The 26936-nt window shown below is 40.6% G+C and overlaps 1 protein-coding gene across 33 annotated transcripts in view; it reads left to right on the forward strand.

The window, feature by feature from the left end:
• Positions 1-26936, forward strand: part of SORBS1 (sorbin and SH3 domain containing 1) — a 1099691-nt gene that overhangs the window by 833722 nt on the left and 239033 nt on the right. For all 33 annotated transcript variants that reach the window (XM_086922349.1, XM_086922367.1, XM_086922341.1 and 30 more), the window contains one exon: positions 14783-14830. In XM_086922349.1, the coding sequence (XP_086778475.1) occupies positions 14783-14830 (48 nt within the window). The remainder of the gene's footprint in view (positions 1-14782; positions 14831-26936) is intronic.

The following is a 26936-nucleotide window of genomic DNA, read 5'->3' on the forward strand; positions in this document are numbered from 1 at the left end:
AATTTGCTAAGAAAAGAGAGGGCCGTCATGGAATAACTAATATGTTTTGCTGGTAATGTTATGCAAATGAAATATTAGCACTATAGTAAATGTTTGTCAGAACAAATTATTCTAAATGAAATAGCATGCATATTTTCTAGTGACATTAACAGGTGGGGCAGCTTAGTGGCTAAAATCAAAACTGATTTACTGAATTGTTCCTGGAGCACTGAACTCATCTATTGCTGGAAAAAAAATTCTGTCATACTTTTCCCTTTTGTCTACAAGAATAATACAGTTCTCTAAAACATTGCAAGATTACTTGACCTGACTGACAGAGGGCCTGATTACAAGTTTGGTGGTGTTGCTGCAGGCTAGCGCGCTGATGCAACTCCACCAAATCCGTAGTTAGCCCGCCTGCCTGCTGGATTCTGGGTCAGTGGTGCCTTTCTTAGGCTCATAGGAGAACCTTAGAAAGGCACTGCAGTGGCATGCTACAGACCATTACTGTACGGACGGAAATGCACTATGTTGTCATTTCATTCCGTGCAGGAACAGGGGGTGCATACATACAGGGGGGAACATCGTATGCCCCCCCTGCATGCACCTCTATGCACAGAGGCAACAGGGGGCCCTGTAGGGCCCCCTTTGTTTCCACACTGCCACTTTTTTCATAGTGGGCTCAATGCTATTAAAAGGGTTGCAGTGAGGAAACTCGTAATATGCATGGCTGTGCTGCAACGGCACTACCAGCATATTACAGCCTCACAATGCTGCACCATTGCCGCAAGATCAGGGATCGCCGTGGTTGCGCCGGTCCGGTGGTGGTCTCACTGCCGTAGTTGTAATACAGCGAGTAGACCGCCAGTCTGGTGGTCCAGGGACCACCACCACTGGTTTGGCGGTCCTATGGACCGTCAAACTCATAATGAGGCCCATAGGTACAGCAAAAATTCTAAACCATTCTACTCTAATATCACTTTGACATAACTATTAAGAAAGACTAGGGTGTGCTATAGGAAACGGAGTCACACAACCCTCTCTAAAAACATAATTTCATGTTATTTATAATAGAAGCTTGAAACAGTGAAATAAATTATGTTGCATGCCTATACTATTTCCAGATTCACCACAATATAATCCATATTTCTGCAGCTGTTCTACTTTTAGGAATTATGAAAATGTGTAGCGTTGTACTAGGGCTCACCGTGAATTATTACCTAATTGAGCCTGAACCAAGGTGGACGTTTCCTGGAATTCTTGCTTTTGTAAACAAGTTAATGTGTATTGTCTTGAAATATTGTTAACAGCTTTGACTGAACCCATTTTTTAGGCTCTCTTCTCTGACCTCCAAAAATGATGTATCCTCTTGTTCAATGTTTCGAGAAATCTTAACACCTTCCATGCTCATGACGAGCTGAGCTCGTCATGAGGCACGGTGCTCCGGTGCTCATGACGAGCTCAGCTCGTCATGAGCCGTCGAATGCTCACACGCGTGGATAATTCCCCGGCTGTGCTGAGCGTTCCACGGGAACGGGTTTCAGCTGTGACAAGCACAGCTCGTCATGAGCACAGGAGCACTGTGCCTCATGACGAGCTGAGCTCGTCATGAGTATGGGGGCGCTGTGCGCGCCGCCCCCCAGCACAGCGGTGGAATTACCCCCCGCAGCGAAGGGTATAAATGGCAAAAACATCAAATTTGTATAAGTGTTCAGATTTTTATATGATATAATATTTGATCTGCACATGATATTGTGCAGTATTTAAAATGGCATTATATATTTTATCTGTTGAAACTAGGCACAAATGAAACTCTCTGTCCCTATATAAGTCACATGTATAGATGTTGTTAATGTAGAACTTGAAAAATAATTGTTTTAAAGAGGTACCACCCATTATCTTCCTGTTTAAAACAGAATTATGTAGACAATGTTTTATTTTTTCTCCAGCATTCCCTTACTGATATTAACTGTATAAAGGTAGTTAATTAAATGGCATACTGGTTTCAGAATCCCATAGGCAGCTACAGTTTACTTGCTTCTAAACTCAGTTATTGCTTACATTTGTGTTGGTATGCTCTTTAAAGGTAAAGAGCAAAATTAAATCATGAATGTGCAAGATTGTAATATTCCATACTTAAACAAAGGCAACAAATAGGTGAAATCAAAAGCACTAACATTTTCACAATTATCTTATTATTCTTAAGATAAGTTAGAAACTAGCAGCATCTATAAATTATAACAAACAGGAAGACAAAGTCATGAATAAAGCATTTACCCCTAAACTGTTTACTCATTCATTTTGTAATGCACCAATAAACATTTTGTCAAGGCAAGAAGATGCTCAAAAGATGGAAAGAGGGCCTCCAAAATATTCTCTGCTACAACACTTTATGTGCAGTAAACACCTATTTGTCTATTATTATTACACGACTTGAGATACAAACAAAAGGAATAAGAATCAAACTTCTTGTTTTTTTGTTTTTTAAACTTAATAGTGATGTCAATGTTTTAAGAAATTTGGAGGTTTGGGGTATGTTAATCCATCCAAATAACTTCTATTCTATTGAGGCATGCAAACATTACAGTTAAAACTCTGTTTAATAGTACAAATGTTAATATCTTTACCTACAGCTTATCAACATATCAAAACCTAACGCAAATATGAAGTTAATCAAATCATTTCAATAACAGTCACCTAACAGGTCATCCAAAGAAAGAATTCTCAAGTTAAGTTCTTAAGATTTGGCATGTATGGATCTACAACCCGTGGGTCTTATCAATTTTCTTCAAATATAGTCACTGGCCTCTCATCTAAATGATATACGGTACATATTGCAATTCATACAAGATGTAAGTCAGTAATTCAGTTATATTCACATAGCCATCTGCGGTCTTTAAGAGTGTTAATTCCCGGTGATCCAGGATCTGGAACCTCTGTACCAGATAACTTCCATGCCCGAAGACACCAAGCCTGGTTACATTGGGTGTGGATGTCCAACCGGCGTAACTGCTGCAGGGACTGAGAGCTGGAGCACAAAGAAACCCCACCAGATCTCTGCAGCACACATTTCTTGCCCTATCCAAGATAAGTTAGGTAAATAATATTTTTGGGGTTAATTTAATCAAAAACAACATGAAAATCCATAGAGACTTAATCAGATAAGGCTACTAAGGAAGGGGACACAGAGAAACGCAGGCAATATATCAATATCACAGGAGTAGCAGAGGTTGCAGGCAAAATGGTATTCACTGATACCCTTGTGAAGAAGTCTATTTTAGCTGAACAGAAGTGGGACTGTGCAGGCTTGGTTAAAATATGACCTGGCTTGGGCAGGGACAAGGTTGACATTAAATCAGATATGCAGTAACTGAACTAGAAAAAAGGAAGCTACATAGAAAGCCTACTGTGGGAAACACACAGTTAGCACAACTAGTACCCACTTCTGTCTGCAACTTAGAATCCTAAGATAAACTATTGTTAGACAAGTATGAAGACCTATAAAATAGTTCAAGAATGAGCAATTTTCACATCTGTAATCTCAAGCAGGGATCAATAGGACAACATATCTAATCATGCCTCAGCTAGACCCTCAGAAGTGTACTGAAGGGATATGAGGATTACAAATAAGCATAGTTGGAGGACCATCTAAAGACCCCTCTGCAAAGCCATGGAATATTGAAGTTAAAAGTCTGATTATAGATTCACAAGAGAAATCTGTAAGGTCAGAGAGATGGAAAGCCTCCAGTATGGAGACAGCAGACTGTTGCTTTTAGAAGATCTCTCGGCACCACTCTACTGCATAGCAGAGATCTGCGTACAATGATACAGGAGCTGAACAAAAGGCAGATTAGATACAAATGGATTTTCCAGACAAGCTTACAGTTTGCATGTCAAGGGAGTGAAAAGATGATCTTTGGTCGGGAAGAGGCCCTGAAGCAGATGATATCTAAGGAAGGTTCTCCCCCACTGGAGGGAACTGCATACCATTGGTGCTTGAGGAGCAGCGTTGGTGAAGAGAGTGATGGAGCCAGCCCCTAAAGCACTAGAGAGACAAATAGGCAAAGGCAAACCGATACAGCAAGAGAACAGCCCATGAGCACTGCAGTATACTCCATAATCTGAAATAGCACTAAGAGTCTAGGTGCCCACCCTCCCAGGCGAAACACCTGATGAGTTGCTTTGAACCATGATGTGGGAGGCAGTGGGACAGGAGGAACAGGCATGAGACAGATGGGATAATGGAGGAGCAAGAAACAAACTGGCTCCTGGGATGAACGGTGCAGGTGGTAAGAAGAACTGATTACTCAATCAGGAATGGTTTGACTGCCATTATTATAGATATTAGCTGTGTGTTGAGTGTGGTAGTAGTTGTTACTTTTGCAGTAAAATTGAAAGAATGTACTTGTGTCCTTTCGGCTCTTCACTCTTTTATGTTGAGGAAGAAAATTATTTTTGTCTTCCCAGGCACATGTAATAAGTTATACACTGAGTTTCCCATGAAATGTCTCTCTCAATGGGCCAACAACATTCAAGTTGGTACCTTGACAAGCACTTAGTTTTGGACTGTTCTACTGAATCCATTCCCAAAAGGACAAATAGATTTATTAATTTCTGACCTGGAAATATATTTTGCTATCTATAGTGGTTGTATGTTATCAGTTGTCACTTGTGTCACTCACTTTTTTCTTTTTTAGAGCAACTTGTTTGGTAATGAACACATACATATATTTGCCTGTGAGTTCCATTCAGATTATGAATAATTCTGACAGGAAGGCTTGTAGACTGAGTCTAAACAGAATGTAATGAATACTTCCGGAAGAATCATGGTTATATGACCGCATTCTCTACCCAGGTTCTAAAAAATATATTGTTGCCCCGTGAAATAGTGCTATCTGTCTACTGACTATTATCCCGACCGGCATGTAAGGCAGCTTTTGTTTATTCCTTGACAAATGCTTCTTTATTTATGGGATAAGGTTGTTATCATTGTGCCCACCCCTAAACCTAGAGGGCCAGTGTATCACACTTCATGTGTCTCTGCCCCTTGATTGTGGCCCAGCCAGGAGACTAACCTCACAGCGACATAGCTCTCTAGTTCGCTGAGACACATAAGCCCCTCAACCATTTAAAGGTGGCAATCCTCAGAGGAGAAGAGATATTTATACTAGCTTGGAGCAGACCTTCTATGAGAGGGGGAAAAGACAGATATGCTGCTTGTGAGGAGAGCCCACATGCAGAGAGACAAAACAAAGTTTGGAAGGGTGTCAGTTATAAATGTAATGTAATGTGATAAACAGGCAGTATTTTAAGAGTTTTTCCAGAACCTGTACACCCAGAGGCCAGTACATGAGGAGGAAATAGTATTCATCCTCAGGGACTGTGGAATGATGATCCTCTCTCTGTGTATTGCGGAGGATTTAGAGAAGTGCATGTAGATTGCAAAAAATCATTGAGTCGTTAAAAGGAATTCACCAAAACTAAGCCCCGTGTTCAGATGGACCCACAACTTTATTTTTCAATGCTTTTCTCTGACAACTGGAGAGTTCAGTGCCTCCTCTGTTCACCTTCCTCCAACAGTGTAAGGGCATGACCCTTAGTATTAGAGAATCGGATTTCACCTTGATTCATAATTCAAGGAAGGATCCTAAAGATTACACTTCTGAGAAGTGATACTGAAAAGGAATTTGACTAAGTTAGTCCTGGGGTTATACTAGAAGGAATTTGCCTTGTGCATAGAACAAAGGGCTAGGTAATGTTTGGCTGCAAGGCTCCAGAGGTGAGAATGAAGGGCTTACGACTGAAGAGCTTTGTTCTGCTGAGAGGTTCAAGACAGGTGTGACCACTACCTCCTCTCCTCTTTATGCTAGTCATTGAGCCATTGGTTCTCATGATAGAATTAGCATTGTCCTAGTAATGTGGGATCAGGCGACATGTTGTGCAAGTTAAAGTTGCTCAACCCGCCAAACAACTACATTTCAGTGCTCGATTCTCTTCATCCCTCTAGAGAGGCAGTTTTAGACAAATGAGACAGGGGGATTGGCAGACACTTTCAAATATGTTCATACAAGGAAAAGTGAAAACATTTGAGAAATATGAGAGAGGGAGCTTGGGGTGTAGGAGTCAGAAAGACTACAACACCTGAAGCGTAGACGCTGTGCATTGTACATGCTAAACAAATAATCAGTCTCAAGAGAATTACCTTTGAAGAGTTGATTGGCCAGGTTGCACCTGGACTCCAGGGTGTTGGTATCTTGCATCTATAAAATTCTGAGTGAGAGTGCAAGGTGAACCACATGTGAATTCCAAAGTGGAAAGGCTGATCATTTGGTTAGAGAGATCCAAGACGATGAGTGGGAGATATTGTGGTGTGGTATTCCTAAAACAAACGGGAATAGTTCCTATAGTCAGCAAAGAGAATCTTGTCCCATTGGAATAATACCATTGTCTTGAAAAAAAAGGTTTAATGTGAACATACCTTCGAAATGCTTCAACGCTCCTATTGTAGCCACAAATCCATCTGTTTGAACATTACCTTAGATGTATATGACTTGTAAGGCATATGTAAGGTGTATGTGGTAAAATTCAGTTTTTTGACAATTTTGACAATTTTTGACAATTTTGGCAATTGATGACAAAGGTTACTGTCTGTTTTTAAACTCTCATGCAATACTCTTTGTATTTTAACCTGGATTCATTAGATTTTATATTAAATGTATTGTAATTGCTCTACTGTGAAGGTTTTTGTTAGAATTGTTTTTATTGTGTAATGTCTTGAAAAACATTGTTTTAATAAATTTCAACCATCATTTCACTAACTATAGGTTTTTGTGCCAATACTTAGCAGACTCAAGGTTTGGATGTGGTTGGTATGATTGAATCTAAATGGATGTGACTTTGATTGTAAGTGTGAATTAAGGTTTGGATATAAAATATTCCCAAAGGACGTCTTTGCAAAAAGTTCTTGTTTGAACCCCAGTCCTTTGGGTTACCTTTGGTTCCTCTCTTTATATATTTTCTTGAAAGTAGCCTTGGGTATCAGGAATGCAATACCAAAAGAAGACGGTATTGTGCCCTTGGCTTTGCCAGCTCTGGCATTAGAGCATGTGTAAATCTGACAGAATACTGCTCTGACAATAGGCAGAGGCCACATAGATGCTAATAGCCTTACCCTGGAAGAGAATAGCACAATGTTTAATAAAATGTTGCAGGTGGCAGTGAATTAGAAAATAACATGTTTATCTCATGAATGTTAAAATAAAGTTATTTTATCATCTGGAGACTACTTATAAGGCACGCTTAAAGAATCTTCTTTCCCACAACCTACATTGAGACCAGCATGACCATTTCATTATTCTTTAATGACACTGAAGAATAAATACACCTTGGTGTTTAGATTACACAGGTGGGGAAAAGATATACTAGCATACCAAAACAAGTTCATGCAGCTGACATTTTAAATTTATGCCAAGCTGAAGGCGGGTGTTGGTAGGGATCGTAAGGGATTGTTCTCCTATATCTGAGAGAGACATTTAGCCACAGATACCTTATCTTAGAATCCTCCCTAGGTGCCAGACTGGATCAGGAGATTTTTTCAGCAGTACCTCTGTGCATCGGTAGAGGCGTCGAGTGACTCTGCAGTGGCATTGTCTCCCAAGTGTGAGGTCAACATACTCCATATTAGCCACCACCCAACACACTGATGTCAGGTCCTTCTTTTCCGCACTAGCAACACGGATCTTTACTGCAGTTCCTCCAGCAGTTTTTCGGCCTACTTGATGTTTTTTTATCCACAGGGTAGTGTGCCTTTTTCTACCCTTTTTCAGTGTCCTCGGGGTTCAATCTTTATGGGCCCCGTGGCAGACAAATGTCCGCTATTGCCCCTCACTCGGTTTGTATGTCGTCTCTGGGTGAGCACCATGACTCCTACGAGTGTGACACTTGTCGTCAGCTCGAATCTATAGCGCGAAGAAAACAGTACACGAAGATCCTTGCGGCTTGGATGTCACAGTCATCGAAGTCTTCTCGTCATCCTCAGTCCCCTCCGCGGTCTACAGACAGACCATGCATCCGCTCTAGAAGCCGTCCCACAGGCGTCATTCTCCTTTGATGTCTGGCTGTAAGTCTTGGCATAGGACAACAAATTAGTGGCACTTCTGCCTTTGCCGCATACCAATGGTCCCCGCTCTTCTGTTGAAGTGTCAGGGAATGTGTCCGCACCACGCCTCCCCACCTATCCGAGGACCGGGGCATCTTTGACCCAGTTGAGAAAATATTATCAATCTCTTCATTCTATTTTTGGGTCATCACCTTCCCTTGGAGCGCCCTTGGGCCCCACAGAGGTGAATGACGTTGTGTGTTTGTCCCCACCAGCGGGTTTTCCCTCGGCTTCGGTTCTGCTTCCGGTTTCTGACACCATAATGACGCTGGTGCACAGCCCATCAAAGCTACCACCTTCAGCTTCTGGTCTGCCAAATTTAATGTCCGCATCGGGCTTCCGTCTGCCAGGTCCAATGGTGGTGCCACTAACGCTAATCGGTATCCTTCCGATGCAGCAGAGCGGCAATGGTTAAATCCTATCCCTCGACCACTCAAGGTGCCTGTCACTACCAAATATGGAACATTACTATTTGGCAGCGCAGCTTCAGTGGGTGGAACGGTGGCTGAGTGCACGGAACCTCGGAGACACCGTAAACACAGACACCTGGTTACATCCAGCATCAGATAATGACACTTTTTCATCCCAACAGGAAGGCTGACCCACCCACGCAGATACTGCTAAAGGTGGCTTATCAGTGCTATCGCCGCTGCCTTCGCCTCACCCACCAGCTCATACTGTATGCAGCGTCTCTACCAATACTAGGCACTCCCTGAAGATACCGGGCAATAACTAGCGCTGAACTCACACAGTGGGAAGATGTGGGCATCCTAACACTAGAGGATCTGTACAACGATCGGCAACTTGTACCCTTCGACGATCTGACGGAAAGCTCTGGCCTCCCGCAAGGCCAGTTCCTCCTCCACGCCGCGGTGACTCGTATGCTTGGCGCATGGTGGGGAAATGTGGCACAAGACCCTGCACCCATCTAACCATATAATACCTACATGAACTGGGCACTGGTCGACATCTCACCAAATGGTTTGCGGAGTCGATCAGAGTTCACACGGTGCCAACGTTGCTCTTTCTGCGAGCCCAATGGGACGCGGATCTCCAGAGACCCGCCACAGACCGTGCATGGGGCCACATACGTGAAGGCCGCACACGTATTCCCCGCAACATGAGGTTCCGGCTCTTTCAGTATTATATCATACACAGGGCCTACCTCACACCGACAAAAATAAACAAATATTTTGCTCGCACGGATGCCGAATGTGCCAGATGCAACTAACCGGGGGCGACTTCCTGCATGCACTGTGGTCATGCACAGCCATTCAAACATATTGGGGAGAGGTCACTTGGAGACTGGCTCAATGTATAGAGCGAACGTTGTCCTGGACATGGGAGGTGTGCATCTTAGGTCTCTACCACAGGTCTAAGAAACGTAAAGTGACGTCTAGATATATCGACCTCGGACTCATAGTAGCTAAGGGATTACTTATGCGTTGCTGGAGATCCCCTGATTCCTACAGCAACTGCCTGGTATCACTGCCTCTTGTGCTGGGCACAGGCAGCGAGCGTAACACTCCACCGCGAAGACGTGATAGGGCTGCGCAAGCAAACACTGGCACTGGGATGGGACGCAATCCTGACAGATTTTCGCACAACAGAGCAAGATTCGGGCCAGGTGACAGACATGACTGTGAGTGATGGAGAATGCACGCCGCCAAGACTGGCGTCCATTTAAGCCCACTAGAGTGCAGACACAGCACGCCTGGCTACTGGTACTCCCTGACACTCAACATTACACATCAGTTTTACAGGCATTAGTAAATGCAACAACTCATTGGCATGTCATCAAGTTACCAATACATTTGGCGAAGGAGAAGCGTATTCAAATAAGTATGACTATTGCAGAAGAAGCGCCTGTTATTCAACATGATTGTACATGTCAGTTCTAGTTACGATTGTTTTTCTGTTTTAACCCTCCCCCTTCTTTTTTTTCTCTCTACTTCTTTCTTCTTATTCCATTTGTTTTATTAATCAGACAGTAGGTCACTTTACCTCATGCTGACGTCGTACTATATTGATTGCATTACCTTGTAAAATGATATTCTACGAATGGAAATGTATGATATGCATACTGGCTAGTATATACTGTTCCCAAAAAATTTTAAAGCAGTAATAATAAAACAAATCTAACAAAAATAATCAGTGTCCTTCCGATGTCGAAGCATCGCCTTCTCAGCATTGATCGGCTTTGGTTACGGCGTCGGATGCGGCACCGATCGAAATGAAAGTCTCAGACTCTTTTCCTCTGCTTTCTGGAGCTCTTCCTTTGGTTTATCCTTCTGAGGATCATCTTGTGAAGGTACTGAGGAAGGTGTGAGGTGTCCCCTTCCCGTTTCGGGCACAGTTCCACCCCTATGCAGTCTATCTGGTTACTTGACTTGGGTGGCACTAGTGGCTTAGAATCTTCTCCAGCCTCCTGTCTCCTCCTGGTTTGGCTACAGAGGCGAGTTCCGCTCTGGCAGGCATGCTCAATTGAGTTTTAGTTGTATTGGATTTACAACTACTTTCTTTAGAATTGTCAACATACCCTCAACATCCTGGCCAGTCTAACGTAGAGCCTGTCCGTCCTTATAGTGAATATCTTTTTGATAACCGGTTGGGTGCTTGGGCTAAACCAGAAACAGGGCTCCTTGTCGATTGTTCAATTTTTCGCCCCACCCTCGGAGGATCCATCCTGTCTCCTTAGACATCAATCAAATCAGAGCTTTGTTGTGCAGTCTGCTTTCGCCACTCAAACTAATGATTTTATTTTTTCTTGTCCCTCAGGAAAGAGAGGCCAGGAAACTTAATGCTTGTAGTCGGCACATTTTCTCTTCTTGTAGCTCTGCCCTGCGATTTCTAAACACTTCTGGTATCCTTGCCCACTTCTCCCAAGCCCTGTGGGACTTAGTGGAGCGCCTCTTGCCCTTCCTTCGGGAGGAAGCTTGTAAAACTCATGTTCCATTGGTACGAGATGGATAGCAAGGTGCCATACTTAGAACCCGCTGTGGTATGGATACCACCGATTCTGCGGTCGGGCTCTTCCGTAGCTCTACTTCGGCGTGCATGGTGCGTACTTCAAGGTTTTCAAAGGCTGTGCAAACTACTTTGACTGACATGGTCTTTGATGGCGCCTCCCTTTTGGCAGACATTGTTATGCATTCTGTCCATCAACTGTTCTTTTTGCCTCCCTTTTGGCACGCACGCTGACTCGCCTTTACTTCAGTTCAGAGATAGCCAGGGGAGTGTGAGTCTTAGCTCTATCGTACTAGGTTTGTCAGGACAATTTGTTTCCCCCTATATAGGATCTTATCAGCCTTCATAGGGCAGAGTACTTCTTTCCCTTCCAGGGTTACACCCGGTGTGGTTTTTCTGCTTGCTGCAGGTGCTTTTCTTCTTATTTATGCTGTCAGTGACAGGTTTAGTTTCCAGCCACCTGGAACACATCTTACTTTGCGGCCTTGTGGGAGCCTGTTCTTGCAGCTTCTTTTGGCCGCTGGATTTTTTCTACCAAAGTACTTACTCTATGTCAGGTATTCTGTTACATTTTGTGAATGCACTATAGTCTTGTTCCCTGTTGTTCGGGGACCTTATTTTGTATGCTTTAGGGGCATTTTGTTGGCTACCTATATACTTAGTATCCCTTAAAGGGACTTAACTTATTCTTTTCTCTTCTCTTCTCCTTAAGTCCATATGGTGATAATGGTACCACAGGCAGGCAGACTCTTTGGTCTGGGTTCCGTTTTCTTGTGCAAGCCCATTCTCTACATTATTGTGCTCCTTATGCGGCAATCTTCAGCAGTTTGGTGTTCTTTGTATCTGTTTTTACTCACTAGGTGGTCTTACCTCCCTAATTCAGTTACAGCCAATGCTGTTGCTTCCTGTATTTTATTTATACGTATCTGCCATTGCACCCATGGGGTAGCTGATGTGTCTGCTGTTCTTTTCAGTTCTGTTCCCCTGGGACACCAGTCCCTTTGGTTGTTGGATCTATGTCTTGGTATCCTTTCACAGGAGGCTAGGTTTCCCTTCTTTCCTGTATCTTCCATCCTCCTTGTAGGTGAAGATACTGTTCTCTCCCGCACACCTCTGTATACCACTCCCTCCTTTCCTGGCGTTGTTTTTCTGTGTGGTGGGCAACTTTCTGTTTTTCCCCTCCTCCCTTTGGCAGAAGTTGTGTTTACCCCCTTTTTGCTAGGGGTATTTCATTACTTTTTCTTTGTGCATATCATATTTTCTGTCCAACTACGTGTTTCTGCTGCTTCTGCACTGTCATGTTGTGGGCTTTTTCCACTTCCTACGGTTTGTTCCCGTCATACTCTCTAATCCTAGTTTTCATCTAGAGCATTGTTTAGGTGTATTACCTGTTTCTCAAGTTTCCATGGAGAGTGGGTCAGGTTTCTTATCTGTGTCTCCAGACTTCATGGGTTGGACAATATGTGATTGTAAAAATGTGTTGACCTGTTTCCATCATCCATTTTGTTTCCCGGCAGTGATCTTCTTCTTCTTCATGGTGGACTTCCACGTGCTGTTTATTCTTTGTTTAACCTAGTTTTGGCTGCTGGCACCCTTCCTCAGTCGGTGGCATGCACTGGCTCTTAGATGGTTGCCCTTGTTTTCCTGTAGTGGGCAATGCCTTCCACTTCCTACTCTTATGTGGCATTGTGTTGCTGTTTTCCAGCCTTGTCTTTCTGCCTCCACCTCAGTTACTGTCGTAACTTCTTTTATGACTATAGGGTGTATTATCTTTGTCCTTCCTTGGTTACATCTGTTCTTGGAATATCCTTTGTTCCTCGACCCTTTTGTCCTCCCGCTCACTGGCAGAGGATGTTGGTTACCTTCAGTGGAGTGGATATACTTTTGCTTACCCTGTATGACTTGTGTGTCTACGGGAATTTCTATGTAAAGGTTTTTGCATATTTATTCTTATATACAATTATCTTTGGATGTATATGTGCCTGCATGTATATACCTAATCCTTAAATGGATCTCTTGTAGATGTATTTTTCTTCAGGTATACATATGTGTATGTTTTGTACCTATGGATGTCTGGCCCTATATACAGTATATGTTGCTACATTTTACCAACACCCTTCTTGGTGACCTGGTTCAGCCTTCTTGTTTGTACTAGTCTGTTTCCTTCCTTCTCTTCAGTGAGCGTCTCCATTTTATTATTTCGGAGGATGCCTTATTTTCTTTAAGGTTGTTAGTGCGATAGTGGTTTCTTTTTAACTTTCTTGTTGTTTTCCTAGCAATGAACTTCAGCATTCATTGTTCTCTTTCTCTTTTCTCCATCATTCTATCATTGGAGGTCTATTTTTTCGAAATCTGTTTCTCAGGATTGTTTCTTCGACAATCGGTGAGTGCTCTTAATTCATTGTATGTGTTGCTGCATCTGAGCACACTGTGTATGCTCCTTCCATTGGCTTTTGAGCCTGGGCGCTATGGACTATTGTCCTTGGTCCCTTTGTATTACCCGATCTTAGGTTGCATCCCCTTTTGGGGCTGCCTCTTTTACTGATTCTATACCGTGTTTCTCATGGTCATATAGCTTTCTACTCCCTACGGGCTTCCCATTGTCCTTCTTGGAGATCAGTCCTTTTGGTGACCATCTTGATTCACTTATCATTTTCGGACAGTCTGATTCCTTTCTATGTTATGGACCGGCTTCTCCTATTTGAGATCTTTGGTGAGGTCAGTTTGCAGCCCCTCCTCCTAGGATGGTATTGCTTGGGTATCTGATCCTAAGATAAGGAATCTGTAGCTAGATGTCTCTATGAGATGGACAGGTTGCTTACCTTCGGTAACACCTTATCTGGTAGAGACAGGATCTTACCGCAGATTCCACTCATCCTCCCGGCCCTATGAACTGAGGGCCCTGTTGTCTCCATGATCCCCTCTTTGCATACTACTTCAGTTCTTTGTACAATTGTATCTCTTAGAGGCTCTGTGTTGTTGACGCGAAAATAGTCATAAAAGAAACTGACGTCAGCACCTCGGAGGAGGGCTTATATAGACACTGTTGATTTCACATTCAGGACACAACGTCGCTACTGAATTGCTCGATGCTCTCTACCGACTTGTAGAGGTACTGCTGAAAAAAAATCTGGATCCAGTTTGGCACCTGAGGAGGATTCTAGGATAAGGAATCTGTGGCAAGATCATGTGGCTACCAGATAAGGTGCTACTGAAAGTAAGCAACTTATCTTTTAACACCGTGACTGGGAAGTACTATGACATGTACTAAACCTCAATATAAAAGAGATATGTTAAACAGTGTGAATACTCTAGCCCTAATGATGCGTGGGCGTTGTGCATCAAGACATTTGACTCTTTCGAGTGTGAGATAACATTGTGAACATTTCTATAATCCTGTATTTTGCACTGTTCTCCAGGTTTTTTCAATCATGTTCACTACTGGCTGTGGTAGTTTTCCACAGCTATTATTGATGTTACATTCCCATACATCTTTATCTTAAAAGTAAAAAAAATATTTTCTTTGTAAATCAAATCACGGAATCATTATATTGTTAAAATGACAGTTTTCCAATTGCAGTAACATTGATGTAATGCTTTAGTAAGTGGCTGCCAAACAAACCCTACAGAAACCTTCCAAGTGTGATTGTCATCTTGATTTCACATTATATATTGCAGATGATGACTCGGATTCTTATCCAGCACATTATTCATATTCGGATGATGGTAAGGATTCTAATTTGCATGTAAAAGACAAAGAAAGTAGGAATTGTTGTATTCACTGCATATTCCCTTTTAACCTTTGTTTACGTGTTTATACAATTCAATGAATTACACTAAACGTATCAAATAACGGCAAAGAGGTTTGCCTATATTTGAAAAGTTTTCATGCTAATAAAATGTCTACAAGGAAAGCAAGGAATAAAGTTTGAGAGTGTAGTTATATTAAGGGTGGGAATGAATACAAAACCATAGGGCAATAATGTAGAGCGGAACCTACTTCTGTGTTTTGTGATTCCGCTTGGGCTTCCTCCTATCTCTGGTCCTGCCTGAGCAGTGATTGGTGTGGTAAGAGCCTTCTTCAACCATTATCCTCTTCCTGTTTACTATTTGAGGTTCAACAAGGAGTCGCATTACACTGTTAACTAATCAGCTCTTAAAACTTGTGTCCGGCAAAGCATTACATAAGTGTTACTAGGAGTGTGCCAGCACATGATAAGACAGTGAGCTATTTAGGCAACTTAGAAAAAGTCGACATTCGAAATTAATACAGATTCTTGGGGGCATGTCTATAGCATAAGTTCCTAACATTATTAAAATCGACCTTAAAGTAAAACACACATGGTAATATGTATGAGTCCCAATTTTTGCCCACAATTGTATTTATTGAATATACAGCAGTGATCTCAGAACTACCATGGAATCTCATGGAAAAGCCAGGTTATGCACATATGTCCTTTTCCAATTATATCTAGTGGGTGTATAGCCTAACCAGCAGGTCTAAAGAGCAAGAAAAAGGGGCTATCAGCAAAGCTTGCTTTTAAGAAGTTTTGGGCTCTTGCTGCCCAGTTGCACTCTGTGTTCAGAAGACATTGAGAAAGTCAGTGATCACCATCAATATAAGGATGTCTCAGTTGCCATGGGTATGAAGGCAGGCAGCAGTACCCTTCACACCTGCATGGAAATGACAGGGTAACTTGACATCTAGGAAATAACAAATTTCACCCGAAGTCATGCCATATTAGGTGAATAAAGACCAAGCTGCAAACACCTGCGCTTGTAGCGAGTAGATATCAATAGAAATGGTACAAAGGCCACCAAGCTGGGGATGTAAAATCATTATTGTAGACATCTTGAATAAAAAATGTTATATAAATTGCATATTCAGTAAAGTGTGATCATCACTCAACTAGCATTCTCGACGTCCTCACCCCCGGTTACTCTATCATCAGAAAAGATAGACATGACAGAAAAGGGGGTGTTTTAACGATAGTCTTCAAAAATGAACTTCAACTCTCCCTTATTAAAAATCCAGACCACTCTACCTTTGAATACCTTGGAGCCGAACTAAAGGTACAGGGTTCTTACCTGATTCAGCTACATAATATCAACCTCCCTCCTGGAGACCCTCTTCCCTTCGCTGAGGAACTATCCGACCTCTTCACTCAATCCTCACTATCCAAGATCTCTTCCTTGGAGATTTTAACCTCCACTGAGGATCCCGCAGTCAACCTCCTCACTAATCTTCTCGAGATTAGTGACCTCAAACAACTCTGCTATTCCCCAACCCACACCCAAGGGACCACTCTTGACGCCATCATTACCAACAATGACTTGGCCTTCCTCTCTAACATCATCCCCATCGACTGTTCTGACCACCATCTCATATTATTCACCATTGTGACCACGCCCCCTCTAAAAACTCAAAACTCATGAAATGGACCAGAAATCAAAATCTTATCCCTCATATTGAACTGGAATCTAAACTCCAAGCCCGACTTCTACTCACTCCCCTCAACCAAAATGCAAACGAGCTGACCGAACACTATAATAAAACTGTCACTGATGTCCCAGACCAAATTGCCCCGCCTAAACTACGAGCTGACCGAACACTAAAATAAAACTGTCATTGATGTCCTAGACCAAATTTCCCCGCCTAAACTAAAAAGTCAAAGAAATATCCCATCCAAATCGTGATTCAACTCAGATCTCAACAACAAGACGCTCGCTAAAACTGACGGAAAGAGCATGGAGACTGCCCCCCTCTCCCTCACATCTCGCACTCCTTAGATCAGCGAGATCTACTTACAAGAAACACATTTTCAATGAAAAGGCTTCATTCTTCCGTACACAACTTGATTGCGCCAAAAATAGACCCAAACAACTGTTCAACATTGTTTGTAACCAAACATCCTCCGCCCCTCCTAAGCTGACGGCCTCTATTGCTAGATGCGAAGAAATTTCTAACTTCCTCTCTGAAAAAATCGCCAAAATAGATTAATCCTTCCAGTTAACTCAGACCCCACCCAACTCCCAACCTACTGCTGATGTGACTTAAAAAACTCATTACTTATTATCTCTATTCCCTGACCCCTCCTCGCATTTACCAGTTACTACACCACTTAAAACAAACTACTTTAACTCAAAGCTAAAAATAATGCCTCTTGGCACAATTTCCACCCTGTTACTGAGCGTGAAGTTTTTAATACCATTGCACAATTAAAATCGTTTTCTCACACTTAAGAACCCCTCCCCTCTAACCTTGTTCAAGATCTAAAGCACATCATTGCCCCATTTTGAACCATCAACTCCTCCCTTGCCACTGGATGCGTCCCCATCTCCCTCCAACTTGGACAAATCACCCCGCTATTAAAAACCCTAATGCCAACCCTACTGAACCTAACAACCTCCGCCCTATCTCTAACCTTCCCCTTCTTTCCAAAATCCTCGAAAAATGTGCCCTGCTCCAATTGGACAAACACATCAACACTTTCAACCCACTGGACTCCCTGCAATCTGGCTTCAGAAATGGCTGTTGTACGGAAACTGCCTTGCTAAACATAGTCAATGACATCCATCACTCCCTTGATAATGGCAAGACATCCTTACTTATCCTCCTTGATCTCTCCATTGCGTTCGATACAGTTAACCACCCAAAACTTCTTAACGCCCTTTAAAGATCGCTTTGGCCTCAATAGTACTGTCCTTAAATGGTTTGCCTCCTATTTCCATCACTGAACACAGCAAATCAAAATCTACGGCTACCTTTGAAACCCCACACCTGTCTTCCTAGGTGTCCCCCAGGGATCTATTCTCTCTCTTCAACCTCTTCATGAAACCTCTCACCCTCATTCTTAAACAAGCTGAATTAGCTACCACCTCTATGCTGATGACACCCAAATTTTATTATATGATTAAATCCCATTCAGATGTTCTGCACCTCAACAACACCCTGACTAAGATCCAATCCTGGTTCAGCTCCATTCATTTTAAACTCAATTAAAAAAAACCTGAAATCATTCACTTCTCTCCAAAAAATAACCCTCTCCCCAAACAAACTTGCATCTCTGACCTCAACACCCTCAAATGTTCGCTCTCCTTATCCAACTCAGTAAAATCTCTTGGTATTACCATTGACAATAGCCTAACTCTCAAAGCCCACATAATAAATTCGGCTAAAGGAGCACTCTACACTCTCTGTCATCTCAAGAAAATTAAAACCTTTATCCCAGCTCATGACTTTAAATTGGTTCTCCAATCACTTGTCCTCTCGAGAATTGACTACAGCAACGCTATCTTCATCGGAATTCCCAAGGTCCACCTTGCCCCACTTAAATCTGTGCTCAACCTAGCGGCCAGGCTCATCATCGATTGCAAACGTATCGACTACATCTCCCCTGCCCTTTAATCCCTTAAATGGCTTCCTGTCGAGGGCCGATCCTCCTACAAAACTGCTTGCATTACGCATAAAGCCCTTGACCAAAATACCCGCTGTACCTCTCAAATAAGCTCAACAAAGCGGGCTGCTCAAGACCAATGTGAAGCACCAACTCTGTCCTCCTCATCCCACCTCTGTTAAAAAAGACAACCACACAATCTCGCTAGTTCTCCGGTAATTACCCAAACATCTAGAATGCCCTCCCCAAAGACCTACAATGTAATCCTTCCTACGTCAGCTTTAAAAAAGACCGCAAACTGCACCTTCTCAGCAAATATTGGGGAACATATTTCTTGCCTTGAACCCTCCACCCCGCTTCCACCATTCGGGTCACCCTCGACTAGCCCACTGTCTCCCACCTCTCCCCCCCCCCCCTTCCTTCTATTTTCCACTGGCTCTATTTCCTCCCTTACCGACTTGTTCCTCTCCCTCCATCACCCATTCTTTCCCATACACTCCCATACCCTCTCTCCACTCACAATGCCCCCTCCTCTACCTGTTTTCAACCCCCCTATCCACACCTAACTGCTCACTGCCTTTAGTCCTTTTTGATTTCCTCCATCTCGTATTACATTATCAAATTTGATCACCTTTAGCCATGTTTTATATGTAGATTGCTCTCTTTTGTCTATCTATTAACTTGATCTGTAATAATTTCAAGTTGTTCTTTTTTGTTAACCTGTCGGAATTCTATGCTATTGAACAATTGTCTTATGCCGCTACTAACTTCATTTTAATGGAAAGCGCTCTGATACCCCTGGGCCTAGCCAGCGCTATATAAAGCCTTTAAAATAAAAAAAAATTAAAATAAAATACATTTGTATATTATGAAGGGATTTCAACAACAATTAAAATTGTTGGATATGCCAACTTAATACACAACCTCTGATCGTGCACGGGGTGCTAAAAGGCATTAATTCATAGGCAGCACTGAACTGGCGAATAGTAAGCCATAAACCGTTGGCACCAGCCATTGTTTCATGAGGAAGATCAAAACTATGGGCCTGATTTCTAATTTGGCAAATTGTTGTATGCCCATTAGAATGGTGGATTAAAATACTCCATCTATGTGATGGACATGCTGTCTACCAAACTTACAGATGTCTGGTGGCACTGTGGCTATCTTTCAACATTGTCAGGAACCTTAGTCAGGGCAAGTTCCTGTCAATATTTTAAATGTTTGATGGATGGCTCCATCAATTATGATGGCCCTCTGTCAGACTTTTACAATGTTTTACCTTTTTCAAAAACAAATTACCAAAGCGGGACTTTGTTATTAAAAAATGTAAAACTAATGAACTCCCCAACATGGGACTTTTCTCCTATGGTGTGGGAGGCTAATTTTTGTTTTTACTGTCCCTCACTACTAGGTTTTACCTGGTGATGATCGACTGGTCAGTAAAAAAAAGTAATCCGACCGCCCATTCTAAATTGGTTGGCTGGTTGAATGGTTAACCTTCAATAACCTGTACTCTGTCGAGTGGTATGCCAGAGTAGGCTCTGTCATCGTCATACTTCTCATCCACCCACCTCTAATGAGGCATTTGGACCAACAATTAGGTGGACTGGGTGCCCTTTCCGCCAAACTACATCACGGCCTGAGTCACTCATTGGAATCAATGTTCCAGCCCTAGCATTAATAGGGCACCCAGAATCAGCTTGGTAAGGAAAAAATCCAATGTTGTTCTTTCTATCACAGTTTATATTCAGAATCTTGTGCTGTTGGGGAAACAACCTCTAAAACAGTCTACTTAAAATTATTATGGAAGTGATCAGGCTCCTTGAAATGGACATTTTTGATAGACAGTGGTATATTTATAGGTTATACGGCTCCTTAGGAATAATGGCACATATATCAGTTCAGGATAGTATTGAGTTAAGGCGCTGTAAGGTGAGAAGAACCACCAACCTCCACCAAAGTTGTGGCCAAAGCCAACACAGAAATTCACAAAATCCTCAGCACACTCAACTAGATCAGTCACTCTACAGACGTGTGCTGAGGATTTTGTGAACTCCTTGAAATGGACAACCAAGTTGGCAGTCAGTTTCTTCACTTTTAGGATGCCAGAAAGTTTTTGCATCCTAGTCTTTGCTTTCCTACGTGACGTACCGGTGTACAGTTTAGACAGATTGGATAGTCTGTCAAAATGTGACTTATATCACGACTGCCGTATTATAAGGGCCGTAGTCTACCGTGCAGTTTGTAAGAAGGCAGGCGGGATATCGGCTACTTTTGTGATTGAGGATCCTGCTTATGAAACTCTAAAAGACCCATGGCTCCTTATATTTGATTTGCTTTTTTTCCACTTCTTCAGTAGTTTGCTTTGGTCTTTTTACTGTTAATGAGAACAGTTTTTTCTTTCCATGAACTTTTGAGTTGTCAGTGTGAGACGACATGGCCACATGTTTGTAAATTGTTGTTGTATACTTATTGATGAAGTTTTTAGAAGTTTTGATAGTGTTTAAAACATTAATCCTAGAAGTCACTGTTATCCCTAGTTACTTTTGTAGTGAATTAGTTTGGTGTGAGTTGTACGGAGATGTTGTTGCAGAATATATTAGGTTGTAGCTCCGATAAAATGAGCTGACAACAAAGCCCTCCTGATATTTTTGATCCAGCGTGGCCTTCACTTGGGCAGACTTACTGTTGTGAATTCCCTGAAGTGACTAATTCGTGCCAACTGGATTATGGTTACATAAAGTCTTACAATACATTATATTCTTACTATACGAAGAATGTGCTATGTTGGAGGCAAGCATAAGTGGATTATTTGTATTTGTATTTAATTTATTTATAAAGCGCTAACAATCATCCTAGGTAGGATATCACGGCGCTGAGGTTTGGTGCTGAGGGGTACGGTGACCGCATTGATTACTGATTATTCTGGTTTAGGGAAGAGTAGTGTCTTTAATTGTTTCCTAAATGATAAGAGACATTCTGTCAGTCTGAGATTGGGAGGTAGATCATTCCACTTGGTTGCAGCTAGATGAGAGAAAGCCCGCTCTCCCATCCTGACAGTCTTCACGTAGGTAGTGTTTGCTCTTCCTGAAGTTCTGGATCGAAGGTTCCTCGATGGTCTATGGAATTTGACTTTATTGTGTAGAATGGTAGGGCCTGTATTGTAAAGTACCTTGTGTGTGATACACAGTAATTTGAAGTTGGCTCTTTGTCGCATTGGGAGCCAATGTAGTTCTCGCATGCAACTTTTGGCCGAATCATATCTCTTCTTATTGCATACAGCCTTTATTATCCCATTCAAAGTTTTTTTTCCAACCCAAATGATTCATTCTACTCTCAGAGAGGAGACGGTTTTCCTGTGGTCATGCAGGTTTCCTGGCGTGCAAGTGTGCTGACCATGATGGGCTGCAGAGTGCCACACTGCTCCCTGATGTTACAATAATATAGTTCAGCGGTGCAGAGCAATGGTAGGTTGCTCGGTGGTAGTTGGCCACCACTATAAATTCATATTAGATGCTTCAAGACTACACAGATACAGAATGTCTGCAGCTGGTTCCTATTAGGTACTAGACAAGGGAAAGGATAACTCGTCCATATCAGAAAGAATACAGGTTGAGAGATACGCAAATGTGCGATTCAAGATGGCCGCCTCCTGGAGAGCTCCGCTTCAGAACAGCCAGTTTTCAACGATATTCTGCGCATTTTCAGTCAGAAACTTGCTCAAAATGAATTTAGCAGCACTCTAAAGGCTTACCTGTTGCTGTGGCTGTTTTTCCTGGTCTTCTAGACGTCAGAGGTGGTTTTTCTCCCTCCTGCTTCATCTTCGTGCTTTGCTTCAAGGTACAGCCTAGATTTCCTGTCAGGGGGTGGAGTAAATACTTAGGAAAGGGTCTGGCATTAACCTAACCACTCCCACAGTCTGTTTTAGCTGCTGCACCAGCCTTTTCATTGAAGCATTGTTTTGTGCAATAATCGCCTTTTCCTTCATTTTACATCTATCTACATCATTGACTTTTACAATAGGAAAATGGAGAATAAAAATGTGCAAACTCCTTATAATAAGAGGAAGGAACACATTTCTCCTCCTCCAATAAAATCTAAAGTGGTGGAATCCAGTGAACCCTCCTTAAATGTAATTCTTGAAGAGATTCAAGCGCTTTGTGCTAACACTGATACTATAGCGTCAGAGATTAAAAGCCTGCGCAAAGATATGGCTAGTATGTCAATGAAAGTTTCAGAAAATTCAATTAAAATACAGGACAACAAAGTAAAAATGTATGCTTTTACACCACTTGTTGCAAAAATCTCTCCTATGTCTGCTCACCTTCTGGATATGGAAAATCGTAATAGGCATTGCAATTTGCGTATTTTTAATTTGCCAGAAGATGATGAAGGTTCCAATTGCAGACTATACTTGGAGAATTTGATACCTGGTCTTTTAAACATCAAATTTACAGAGAAATTTGAAACTGATAAAGCGCATAGGATTCCATCTCATCGTAATCCTTGCCACACTAAGCCAAGACAAATGATTTTTAAGATTTTACGTCATCATAATTTGGTCTTAATAAGGAAAGCAGCACGGGAAATTCCTTCCTTAATGGTCAATGGTAATAAAAATGTTATTCTCCAAGACTTCGCCAAAGACACTGTGAAGACTTGTAAGGAATTTACTGACCTTTGTCCTCAGTTGAAAAGTCTTGGATTTAAATATGGGCTTTTTGATCTTTCAACAATGAGAATTTGGAAATATAACTTTTCTAAGTCCTTCCAACGTCCGGAAGATTTAAAATTATTTCTGGACCAACATTCACGGCACTCTATGGATACGCATGATTCTGCTACTTGAAAACTACGTTAATATGTATTTCTTTATTTTTCTTGGTCCTTCCAACATACAAAAGATTTAAAATCATTCCTGGACCAACATTCACAGCACTCTATGAATAAGCATAATTCTGCTTACTTGAGCATTGCTTTAATATGTATTTCTGACTAATTTTACTGTATATTCTACGCTGGGCTCCAACGGTTTGGTCATGCCTGTAAAGCGTATGTGCGTTTCACATCTGTTATTATTGTTTATTTGTTGTTGTCTTTTCTATGTTATTTTGTCTTTTCTTTTCTTTTTCTCTTTCCCTATACCCTATACTAGAGCTACTATTTGTCATATTTTTCTTCAACATTTTCTCCTTTTCTTACTTTTCTCGTCTTCTCTAACTTACTATGGCTTATGTTCATAATGTTAAAATAATTTCTTTAAATGTTAAGGGTTTGAGACATCCTTTAAAATGTACAAACGTTTTAGATTATTTAAGAAGTTGTAAAGCAGATATTTGCTTCATACATGAAATGCATATTGATGACTAAGTCTTAGATTATATGAAAAAAGTGGGTTGATACTATTATCTCTTCTTCTGCGAAGGGTAGAAAAAATGGTGTTGCTATTCCTTTTGCAAAAAGACTACATTGTCAAATTTTAAGTAAATCATCAGATTCAGAAGGTAGATATGTCATAGCTAAAATTAAAATTCATGATTCAGTTAGGTTTTTACTTAATGTATATTGTTCAGTGGCTGATGAGCCTCTGTTTTGGTCTAATTTAACTTCTAAAGTACTCCTATTGGGTAACATTCCTCTTTTAGTTGGAGATTTCAACCTTATATCTTATCCTTTATTAGATAGATCTTCTCTCACTAAATGTCAACCTCCTCAGGCTTTTTTTTACTTTTAAATCTTTTCCTACATTAAAATGTGTACCTTTTTCTCTAACATACATAATTCATATTCAAGACTTGAATATCTATTAATTTCTAGACAATTAATTAATTCTGTGGTTACTCCTAGCATTGGTAATATTGTTATTTCAGATCATGCCTTAATATCCTTTGTTCTACAATTTAATTTGTTGGCTTAGACCGCTTTGTAGAGATCTGGGCACTCGCAGTCATTCTGACGCATTGCGCATCTTAAGAACTGACGCACAGGATCTATATGCTTGCGGTGTAGCGAACTTTTTGAGATGGGCATGGATTATTAGGCTAAGGACACTGAATGCCCACCTGTAGATACCTCTCCTTTGACATATCTTTCATACCCTTTGAAAGATATACTCCTTCTAACACGAGGTCGTTATAGATGAAAATTCTGTGTTTTTTAAAATTACTGTCTAATTGTGATGAATTTCCTTGTAAAACTGAAACGTTATGGATACATTCACTTACTATTTATTGGTCTGAATCCCGATTTTAATTGTATAGCTTTTTTACTCTGTTTCACAGCTTTTAAGATATGTTTTAAGATATGTTTATTTATCGAAATAAAGCTGTATTGACTGACTTTATGACAATTTAATTCAGATGGCGAATTAATACTAGTATTGTTCTTAATGAACAAAAAAAATCGAAAATCTTAAATGCTCTTCAAGAATACTTTCAACTCAACCCAGAAGGCTCTACTTCCATGGTGAATAGATGGGACGCTTTTAAAGCTTATATTAGAGAAGCCTCCATTTCTCTTATGGCACATGAAAACTAAACTTTTAATGCAAAGAGTAAGGAATTAGATAAACAAATTTCAAAGTTTGAGAGACTTTTTATTACCTCCAATGACCCTCAATATAGATTACAATTGCAAAAACTTTGATATGAGTTTAATTCAATCCTTAGCAAAAGAGCTGGTATTCAACTCTAATTCTAAAGCCAAATTCTGTTTTTTATGCTAAAAAAATCTGGACGGCTTATAGCTAATTATCTTTGTATCTAAAAAGATAAAACACAAATAAATTAAATTCATGGCCCCAATGGGAAAATTGCCCTATCTCAAAATGATATTGTTAATTAATTTCTTCTTTAATTGACTCCTTTTTATCTAAATGTAGTTTACCCAGTATTTCCCAATTTAAAAAAATTTATTAGATTTACCTATTACTGAAGATGAAATTCTATTAGCCATTAGGTCTCTTAAACAACTTAAATCCCCAGGACCAAACAGCTTTGCAGCAGAATTTTATAAAGAATTTTAGCTACAACGTACCTCTCATTTATTTAAAATATTTACCTTTTTTAGTTCTACTGGGGCTACTAAAGGTTCTTCTACTGAGGCTTTAATTGTTGTATTACCCAAAGCTAATAAAAACCCTACACTTGTATCAAATTGCTGTCCTATGTCCTTAATCAATCAAGATTGTGCGGTTTACGCCAAAAATACTTGCAACTAGATTATCCTGTTTTAGATTCTCTCATTTATCCAAATCAGTCTGGGTCTTTGAGAAATAGATATTCTGCCAACAATACAAGAACTTTGCTACATGTTATAGAACAAGGGTCCACTTTAGTTTTACCACCAGGAGTACTTGCATTAGATGCTGAGAAAGCTTTTGATAAAGTTCATTGGCAGTTTTTATTTCGTACTTTTCTAGCATTTAATTTTGGTAATTTTTTTATCTGTATGATATCTGCTCTTCTATTCCTACTTCTCGTTTATTTATTAATGACCATATTTTCAATCAGTTTTCTCTTTTCAGAGGTACTACACAGGTTGTCTCCTTTTTCTTCTTGTTATTGAACCATTGCTGGCTTCTATCAAGAAATGTAATGATATTTCAGGAATTAATATTAAGGAGGTTACTATAAAAACGTTATCATATGAAGATGATGTACTTTTATTTATTAGCAACTCTTTATCCTCATTCCGTCTTTTATTTGAGATTATTTCATCTTATTCCAAGATTTCTGGTTATAAGTTAAATACTAATAAAACAGAATTGTTTTTTCCTTTAAATATTCACTGCACCCCAGATATATTTCCCATGAAGGAAATAATTTGGAAAAGAGATACATTTAAATATTTAGCATTTTGTTTTCTTCATCTATGAAAACTACAATATCATTAAATTGTAATTCTCTTTCAAGTTACATCAAAGATAAAATATCCAAATGGTCTTCACTTCATCTTTCATGGTGGGGGAAAATGGACTCCATAAAAATGACTATAGCACCAAAAAAGTTGTATTCCCTGGCCATGATCCCTACTCAATTTCCTATGAAGTTTTATAAAGTTGTCTTTAAAAATGTCTTTGGAGCAATAAAGTACCTCGTATTGGATATAAAAAAACGAAAATTGGCAAAATGTAATGGAGGTTTTGGTATACCAGACTTTTTTTGTTATCATAAAGCTTTTTTATTAAAACAAAGTTCTCTTTGGTTTAATCATTCTCATTTGATTAATCTCCCTACATGGCTTTCTACAGAAAGAAGCTTAATAGAACCGTTTCCTTTACCTACTTTGTTAACTATGTCCAATAAATCAATACTTTTTCATAATTCTGTTATTTTAAAGTCCGCAAAGGTAATATTAAAGAATTTTGATGTAATTTTTCAATCACCCATGTCCATTAATGAAGATATGTCATTATGGTATAACTCACATATAAA

This window comes from Lissotriton vulgaris, chromosome 5 (genome assembly GCF_964263255.1).
Source record: "Lissotriton vulgaris chromosome 5, aLisVul1.2, whole genome shotgun sequence".
Classification (NCBI taxonomy): domain Eukaryota; kingdom Metazoa; phylum Chordata; class Amphibia; order Caudata; family Salamandridae; genus Lissotriton; species Lissotriton vulgaris.